This window comes from Astyanax mexicanus, chromosome 1 (genome assembly GCF_023375975.1).
Source record: "Astyanax mexicanus isolate ESR-SI-001 chromosome 1, AstMex3_surface, whole genome shotgun sequence".
NCBI lineage: Eukaryota > Metazoa > Chordata > Actinopteri > Characiformes > Acestrorhamphidae > Astyanax > Astyanax mexicanus.
The window spans coordinates 114165365-114175504 of record NC_064408.1 but is presented as its reverse complement, the minus strand read 5'-3'; the positions used below and the strand labels follow the sequence as shown (position 1 = coordinate 114175504).

The 10140-nt window shown below is 35.0% G+C and overlaps 1 protein-coding gene across 1 annotated transcript; it reads left to right on the top strand.

Annotated features, from left to right (window-relative positions):
- Positions 1-2046: 2046 nt before the first annotated feature.
- On the top strand, positions 2047-9390 carry sult2st3 (sulfotransferase family 2, cytosolic sulfotransferase 3). The gene is made up of 6 exons (XM_049476540.1): positions 2047-2185; positions 4497-4705; positions 5474-5600; positions 5676-5770; positions 7667-7847; positions 8428-9390. Exons 1-6 carry the CDS (start codon positions 2047-2049, stop codon positions 8541-8543), a joined length of 867 nt encoding a protein of 288 aa, XP_049332497.1. The 3' UTR covers positions 8544-9390.
- Positions 9391-10140: the final 750 nt, after the last annotated feature.

The window sequence follows — 10140 nt, the reverse complement described above, 5'->3', positions numbered from 1 at the left end:
AGAGGTGCGGTCGCTTGTGTCGCCTATTCACAGCTATTTAGACATTACTGGTTGGGTGTTGAGTTAATTTTAAAAGAGATATACACGTTTAATTTTTTATAGTGTTCTCCCATGAAAAGCTATATTTAAATATTGTGTTCATTGTGGGTGTGTTCACTTTTGTTGGATAATGTATTGCTTAAATACAGTTTATGCATTTTATGCTGGTCAAGCTCTTCTGTACTGTAAAGAGGACATCCTGGACTGTCCAGTGGAGCTTCGTCATTTATGTGGCATTGGTTTGTGTCAATAACAGGGCAAATGATCCTATCTTTCTGCTATTTTTTCATGAAAATTAATGCAGTACTGTTGTACAAACTATACATTCTGAGACCAAGCAACACCTGGTGTTCACTACAAGAGACATTTCACTTAAACATGTTTTTTTTAGCCACATTATTTTAAAAAATCCTATCTAGATAAATCTCTTCATCCAGATAGAGTGAATCTGACTGTACCTGGATAAAGAGAAGCATGAACATATACCATTATACACGTCATGCCCACACTCCAGCAAGAACATAGCAGACTTATGTAGTCTAGTATGAAGATGATCCGTGCAGAGATTTAACCCTTGTGTGGTGTTCATATTTGTGTTACTCGTTTACTTTGTTACTTGTATTTAATTCAGCAAAATTAAGCAATTTTACATTAAAATGCTTTACACATGCTTGCTTCACCTAAATTGCAATATAAACAGCTTACATGGTTAATATTTGCCCTTTACCTTTCTTATGATACATTTCTTTCAAAAAGTGCTACTCTTTTTTTATTAGTTTTTTAATAAAATGTAAAAGAAAATGAATTTAACTCAAGATATGAGTAGAAAATTTGTTTAGTTTCAAATTTACAAATGAAGCAATGTTTATTAGCCCTTGGCCAAACAGACTGTATGTAATATAAATGTGTGTGTGTGTGTGTGTGTTTTCACAAAAAATGAGCCAATGCCAATGAGTTTGAGTTAGAAAAAATATATTTCATTTGATGAAAAATGAAAACGGGTCCCACAGACCCGAACACCACACAAGGGTTAAGAGAACTCTAGACAAACTCCAGTCCAACTAAACTTCTTTAATATATTTACTTTCTATTAAAATACATTCATTTACAATCAGCATATATGCAGCTGAAACAGTGAACAGCCTAGTGCATCCCAAACTATATTATCAACATTAACATTTCAATATAACATTACAGTCGTTATGGATTTTGGAAAAAGAATCTAGTGCAGAATAGGACTCAGTCTAAGCTTTTGTATTAAAATAAAACTGCTGTTTTTAAACAAAGCTGATATTCTGGCCAAGTTTAACAAACATTTCTCTATAAATTGTATGATTTGTCATTTATGTAATTATCATGACAGGCAGGTCTAAATCTAATACAAATAAAATCAAATAGAATAAATATAGCATTTTGATTCACATTATTAGACCCAATAACTTCATTTATTGTATGATAAGTCAGTAATGTAATTATTGTGACAGGCCTATTTAAAACAATAAATATTGTTGAAATGTACTTAATTGTATTTGTAACTGACAAAACTACTAGGCTTTATCAGTAAACAGGATATAGCACTGAATCACAACACAAGTTAAAATTGACAACCGTCCGGACCTTTGCTGATGAAATTTTCTCTACCTGGACCATACTGAATTCTAATTAAATATCCCTGGTCTATGCTGTGTATTTTATCTATCTCCGCCTTAAAATGCTGTCTAGAACATAAACTTGAAAAGCACTGGACAGTTAAAGCAGCTCCATCACTTCTCCTGTTACCAGAACACAAAGTCCAATTTCTCCCACTACATTTCAACTTTGTGGGAAAGAAATTCTTTAAAGTTTAGGATAAATACATAACTTTAACCTTAACATACTGTAACCTGCTCACCCTTATCTATGGAGGGGTTGGGAAAAGTAGAAACGAAGCAGGAGGGACGGGTTCTGTCACAGTTCTACTTGTGAACTCATTTGCAACCTGATTTTCTTTCTGTAAAGAGAGCTGTCATGGCTAGCAAGGAGAAGTATCTGTTTTACCACGGACTTCCCATACCAAAGACTGCTCATTCAGCAGAGAGCCTAAAGTACTTAGAGACGTTCCAAGTCCAGGATGATGATATATTTTGTGTTACATACCCCAAGTCTGGTGAGTAGTTTCATTTTCCTCCTCATTTTCTCTCTGCATGAAGTTTTAAACCTGATGAAAACAGAGAAAATTGTTCAGCTGTATACTAAATAGTGTTTCAACCACTACTGGCACACTTTTTTGTGTAGCCTTTAGTGTATAGTATAAGAGTTTAAGGCCTTTAATTCAGCCCTGGTTATGTTGGCTTTACTAACAGACCAGTTAAACCAGGGGTGTCCAAACTGGACACCAGGGGTGCCATTTGCGGCCCGTTTCCTTTTTTGGAGCGAGGTATTTTAGAAATAGAATGAAAGTTGGCCCGCTGTTAAGCAGGTTTTTATAATGTGATATTCAAAGTTTGAACGCTAGGTGTCAGAAACGGGCCAAAGAGTCGGAGAGGGAGCGCATTTCTAGCGCAGAAAAACGGGGCAAAAGAGTCTAAAAGCGGAGAGATTGCGCATTTCTAGCGCAGAAAAACGGGGCAAAAGAGTCTAAAAGCGGAGAGAGTGCGCATTTCTAGCGCAGAAAATTGGGCCAAAGAGTCTAAAAGCGGAGAGAGTGCGCATTTCTAGCGCAGAAAATTGGGCCAAAGAGTCTAAAAGCGGAGAGAGTGCGCATTTCTAGCACAGAAAAACGGGCCAAAGAGTCTAAAAGCGGAGAGATTGCGCATTTCTAGCGCAGAAAAACGGGGCAAAAGAGTCTAAAAGCGGAGAGAGTGCGCATTTCTAGTGCAGAAAATTGGGCCAAAGAGTCTAAAAGCGGAGAGAGTGCGCATTTCTAGTGCAGAAAAACGGGGCAAAAGAGTCTAAAAGCGGAGAGAGTGCGCATTTCTAGTGCAGAAAAACGGGGCAAAAGAGTCTAAAAGTTGCCGTAATTAAGGAGTTTTATATTAAGAGACATCATTAAATTAAACATCAATTTGAAAAATCTTAATTTACACAACACTGTCAAAGATAAAGATAGTTAGTCAAGTAAAATGGTGTGTAAATGAAATAATCAGTAAAAAAGTATTATTTAAAGTGGTATATTTCATTATTTGTTTTATTACATATTGTGGCCCGTGACTTCAAATATATTTCTCCTTCTGGCCCCCAACAAAAAAGTTTGGACACCCCTGAGCTAAACCATTAAAAAATGAGAATGAGAGGAAGCATTAGTAAAATAGCAAAAACAAATATTTTTATTTTATTAACACCTATTGGTTAAAAACGCCCACTTGACTGTGATTTGGAAGTGGAATAATTACATTTCATCGTGTCTAAAGTACTGCACTGCTCTTGATTAACAACAACCCTTTTACACCTGAATTATGTTCCAGTGATGAAAAATATATAATGTATGCAATGCACTTAAAAATAAAGATTTAATTAATAAATAGAAAAACAATATATATTTTTGCATTTTTATGTCCATAGCAATTGAATGTATTTGTTTTTATTCTTTTTATTCTGTATAAGTCTGTTTATAAGTTTCATAAGTTTCATAAGTCTTTACTCATGCTTTACTTCAGTTTGGACAATGGGTGATGGACAATAGGTCTCAGTCTGTGTTAAGTGCAAGAATACATAATGTCCATTGCAATGAACACAGGCTCTGAAGGGGTTAAATGAAATCACTTGCATTGCAATTTCTTCAGACATGTTTAGAGTGCCAGGCAGTGAAATACAATGCATTGTAATGGATATCTTTTATTATCACAAGCACACTGCAAAAAATCAATTGGCAAAAACTATACAAAATATATGCAAATTAAGGCAAATATATGTATATTAAGCAAACAAATCTGCCAATGGGGTAAGCAAAATTTTCTTAGTAAGATTTTTTTTACAAAAAGCAATGGCAAAGTCTCAAAATGAGTGAAGTAACACCTAAATCATGCAAAAAAAGTCTCTGTTTTTAGACACAAGAATCAGAATAACTTGATTGCTGCTTGATTGTGCTTATTTTGAATTCAAATTACTTAAAATAAGGTACAAAAGAAAGAATGATTAAGATAATTATCCCTAAAATAATCAAAATAATCTAACACTTACACAATGCTTAGTAAGACAAAAAGTCTTATCAGAGAAGAAAATAAGATTTATTGCCTTAAATTTAGAAAATTTCACTTGCTAAGATTTAGTTTTTTGCAGTGCAGGGTTTAAATAATAATGTATCAGTGACCATAGTCTGGCATTTTTCTGCAGAAAAACATTACATTTTAATTTTTTCTGCTATAGTGAGTGCTTTTTCATTCAGAACTAATTTTATCTCAGTAGAAAACAAGCTAATTAATCAAACAAAATAAATCTAACTCATCTTTTAAGAAATGCTAAATATTTATTTTTTCCAGGTACAACATGGATGCAAACAATCCTTCCCTTGCTGCTGAATGGAGGAGATCTTACTCCAGTGGAGAACATTATCAGCTGGAAAAGGGTTCCATGGCTTGAGGCGGCAAACTTCGCCTCGGTTGCGGACAAGCTAAGCTCTCCACGAGCCATGGTGTCCCATTTGCCTTATCACTTGATGCCTGCCTCGTTCTACTCTTCTAAAGCAAAGGTAAAAAAAAAAATACTTTGGTAGATTGGCATTTTAACGGTGCAGCACTCCTGCACTTCTCAGCAGAGGAAATTGACCTGTGCTCTCACACTGTGAAGGAGCATGAGTAGGTAATTTACAAGAACAGCAATGTTATTTTACTCTTTATTCTGTTTATTGTTGATGTAAAACTTGGGACTCGCGTCTTTTTGTGTGTAACGAGTGGCGGTGTATATGGGGAGCATCTGCATTGACAAAATAGCGATAAATGTCTGACTATTGACTGTTGCCTAGGTTAATTTCAGTCAGTGGTGCACCCGTGTTTTCCATTGCCAAGATATCAATACGCCAGAAATGTACCTGAACACACCGCACTTTCCAACCACCGCATTCATCGGTGGATTAATATTTTTAAGAACCATTGCTATTTAAACGACGCAGGCAAAAGGCATGAAAATAGACAGCGGGGTGTAAGATAGCAATGAGCATCACAACGCTTCGCAGAGTGTATGATAGGGGCCATAATCTTCCCTAATAGCAAAGAAATTGAACATTGAACATTTTAATATAAATGATGTAAAAACAACCTAAAAATAACTTTATTTAACATAGTTGAGTAACATAGCCTAGTTGCAATCAATGTTTAATGGCTTTGCAGGCCTTTTTCTTCGCTTGCTTACTCCGAGATCATTTTCTAATTAAGCAACCTAATGATATTGAAAATAACATTGTTATATTGACATGGCTTATTCATTCCTACATCTCTTCTGTCTTTATGTTCTTCCATAGGTGATATATGTTGCAAGAAACATCAAAGATAGCTTGGTGTCTTCTTTTTATTTCCATCAAATGGCCAAATTTCTGGATGATCCAGGAACGTTTGACGAATTCATGGACAAGTTCCTGGCTGGGCAGGGTGAGAGGTTCATATCTTTGTGCTTCTTTTCTTACTTGATCGTTGAAGAAGTGATGACCTTATTTTTTTGTGCAGTGTTTTGGGGAAAGTGGACAGATCATGTGAAGAGCTGGAGAAACACAGATCTAGGGGACCGGATTCTGTACATCACTTATGAGGAGATGATCCAGGTAAGGTCCCTCCATTTATTAGATGGGTAGAAGTATAGATACTAGGGTTTAAAATATTTCTGTAGAAGCTGTAGTTTGAAATCAAGATTTTTACTCAAGTAAAAATGTAAAAGTACTGGTTTCAAAACTACTTTTAAAATATAGAAATTAAAAAAATATAAGGATAAAAAATGCCATTAAGAACAAAAGCTTAGTACAGGACGCTAGAGTGCACTACCCCCCACCCCAAAACACATTTTTTAAAAGTCATAATGTCATAATGTTATATTAAAATGTTAATGTTGATAAATTTAGGATGCACTAGGCTGTTCCCTGTTTCAGCTGCATATATGCTGAATGTAAATGAATGTATTTAAGTAGAATGTAAATATATTAAAGAAGCTTTAGTTGGACTGGAGTTTGTCTGGACAGTGGGCGGGGTGGTGGGACGTGTGCAGGTGTGATGGATTACAGTATAAACCAATAAGAAGTCAGAATGGTTATATGTTTATACTTCTCTACATCCAATCACAATCAGATTCATCTGGATGGAGAGATTTATCTGGATGGGGGTTTTATTGAATGATAAGAAGCCGGAATGAAAACGAGCTGAAGTGAAATATGAGTAAAAAGGTTATTTTTAAAATGTAAGGAGTGGAAAGTTCAGATAATTGTATGAAAATGTATGGAGTTGAAGTAAATCTGAAGCCATTTGAAAAATATATAGATAACCAACATTTCTACTCAAGTACTTCATTTCTTCACACCTCTGGTTACAAATATATTAAAGGGCACTGAGTAAGATAGAATTTTTTTTCTTGTGGCCTCCCTATACAGTTGCAAAATGTAACTCACTTCTACATCACTGCCCTGAAGTCAGTGTGTGCCTCTCCACCTCTCCCTCCTTTTAATAAGAATCCTGGACTATCTTAAAGTTCTTGTACTCTTCAATTGTTTCCTCAGTGCTAAAGCAGTTTGCCGCAGTGCAGAAAGTGTTGCGTTTTCATTCCCATACCCATGCTTCTGCCACGCTACCGCTAGCCAAAGTCAAACTTCAGTTTGGTGAATCTTTGACAGCGAAACGTGTGACGTGAGCTTATACGACTGAAGGAAATGAGTTGTTTTGAAAACCCTACGTCAAGCAGTTCACAATTATCGAAAGAGACACAGTTCTCTTACGGATGATACACTGGATGTTCCAGATAAATTTAAGTAACCTCAACTCGGTTCATAGAGTAAATAATAAGTGGACTTCAGTCAATCCTTTCTTTTAATAAACTTGACTTCATTTATTTTTGCTGAATCTGTATCTGTAATCTGTACAAATATTTAAATCTGTGTTTTAACTAAAATTATATATAATAATATTGTATAAATTTAAATAATTGTAATTAGGTAATATTGTATGCAGAAATTAAGTGAAGGTTACTAAAAGAAAAGATTGATTCAGTAAAAATAAATTAGGTAAAGTTTACTAAAAGAAAGGATTGATTCAGTAAAAATAAATTAGGTAAAGTTTACTAAAATAAAGGATTGATTCAGTAAAAATAAATTAAGTAAAGTTTAATAAAAGAAAGGATTGAATGAAGTTCAGTTCACTTTTTTACTATATGTAACATTTAAGTCTTGAAACCGAGTTGAAGTTACTTACATTTACATGAATTTAAATTGACTTATAAAAGCAAATGCAGAAAATTGCGAAACTTTTTTATGTAAATTTTGAACATCATTTTTTTTCAGTGTGGATGTTCAACATCCACTGACTGTTATGACCCCCTGTGTGTGTCTGTTGGTAGTTGGTGGCTAGTAGGTAGGTCTAGAAGAGGAGAGGAACGTGTAAAGGAGAGGCTCTGGGAGTTTTTAACATTTTACATAAAATATACTATGAAGCTTAAATGGTTTAATATTCCCTTGCAGGATCTTCGGGAGGTTCTGAAGCACATTTTGCACTTTCTTGGACGGGAGATGAGTGAAGATGCTCTGGATCGCGTCACTGATCACTCTCAGTTCAAAAGCATGAAACAGAACAAAATGTCCAACTACTCTCTGGTCTCTGAGAAGTTCATGGACAAAAATAAATCATCTTTTCTCAGAAAAGGTAGGAAGATTAAATGATTTCCCTATTCTTATTAACACGTCAGTGTTTAATTGTATAATGCTATGGAAAAAATGTTGAGTAAAAGGAACATTGTTGTTTTATTACCCCAAGTGCGGCATTTATTTAGAGCATTTATTTGCAGAAAAGGAGAAATGGCCAAAATAATGAAAAATGCACAGAGCTTTTAGACCTCAAATAATACAAAGAAAACAAGTTCATATTCATAAAGTTTTAAGAGTTCAGATATCAATATTTGGTGGAATAACCCTGGTTTTTAATCACAGTTTTAATGCATCTTGGCATGTTCTCCTCCACCAGTCTTACACACTGCTTTTGGATAACTTTATGCCTTTACTCCTGGTGCAAAAATTCAAGCAGTTCAGCTTGGTTTGATGGCTTGTGATCATCCATCTTCCTCTTGATTATATTCCAGAAGTTTTTAATTTGATAAAATTAAAGGAACTCATCATTTTTTAAGTGGTGTCTTATTTTTTTCAGAGCTGTATGTGTGCATATTTTGGAAAACTGTAGCAGATTCATGAAGCTGATCTTATTCTTTGTCTTCTGTTGTTTTTTTAAGGGATTTGTGGAGACTGGAAAAATCACTTCAGCCCAGAGTTGGAGGCCAAATTCAACACTGTCATTCGTAAAGAAATGGAGGGCAGCGGTATTACATTTCTCTGGGATGAGGAATAAAAAAAATAAATTTCTTTAAATTTATTAGAGGTATTTGTTTCTTCAATTAGTTAAGCTTGCATAAGATGTGAAACAGTTCAGTTCAAGTACTATTACCAGCCAGCTGAAATCAGTTAAACCAGGGGTGTCCAAACTTTTTTTGTTGTGGGCAGAAGGAGAAATATATTTGAAGTCACGGGCCACAGACTCTGTAATAAAACAAATAATGAAATATACCACTTTAAATAATACATTTTTCCTTTTTACACACCATTTTACTTGACTTACTATCTTTATCTTTGACAGTGTTGTGTAAACTAAGATTTTTCAAATTGATGTTTAATTTCATGATGTCTATTAATATAAAACTCCTTCGTTACGGCAACTTTTAGACTCTTTGGCCCGTTTTTCTGCGCTAGAAATGCGCACTCTCTCCGCTTTTAGACTCTTTTGCCCCGTTTTTCTGCACTAGAAATGCACACCCTCTCCGCTTTTAGACTCTTTTGCCCCGTTTTACTGCGCTAGAAATGCGCACTCTCTCCGCTTTTAGACTCTTTGCCCTGTTTTACTGCGCTAGAAATGCGCACCCTCTCCGCTTTTAGACTCTTTTGCCCCGTTTTTCTGCACTAGAAATGCACACTCTCTCCGCTTTTAGACTCTTTTGCCCCGTTTTACTGCGCTAGAAATGCGCACTCTCTCCGCTTTTAGACTCTTTGCCCTGTTTTACTGCGCTAGAAATGCGCACCCTCTCCGCTTTTAGACTCTTTTGCCCCGTTTTACTGCACTAGAAATGCACACTCTCTCCGCTTTTAGACTCTTTTGCCCCGTTTTACTGCGCTAGAAATGCGCACTCTCTCCGCTTTTAGACTCTTTGCCCTGTTTTTCTGCGCTAGAAATACTTTTCTTATTTTTACTGATAAAACTGTAATTTTACCGATTATTTCATACATCAAAATGGGCTAATATGTAACATAATTCAACAAAAGCTCTGCTAAGGGGATTTCCATCACTTAAAAAAAAAAAAAAATCCTTATACGTATATTATTGATTATATAATATATACATTGTGCAAATCAATGGTTGCCTATTTTATAGGTCAATTATATAGGTGTATAATTAGTACAGCCAATTAGTTGTAGTGCACAAACTGTGATGCTTTAAAACAAAATGAAACTTTGCAGCTCAGAGCTGTGCTGCCATCTTCTGGAGGAAACTGACAACTCCCTATAAAGGATATACAATGTTTTCATACAAGGGGAAGACCAGCAAGGGTTAGTTCAACTGCCTGCCAGCAGAAATGTAACTGTAGTGGTCATGTCAAAGATTACAGTCTGGGTAGTTTCTCCTTTTTCACATGTACGTTCAGATTTAAGATTGAAACAATATTTAGTTTAATTCTACTGATTCAATAAGTCAGCTGCATTGTAAAATTGTATTATTGTCACGACTTCAATGAATAAATGAACATACTCATACTGATAACCAGAGGTGGAAAGTAACAAATTACATTTACTCACGTTACTGTAATTGAGTAGATATTATGAGTAATTTGTAATTTTTAAAGTAGTTTTTACTTTAAGATTTTACTTGTACATTTTAACACAAGTAATTTACTTTG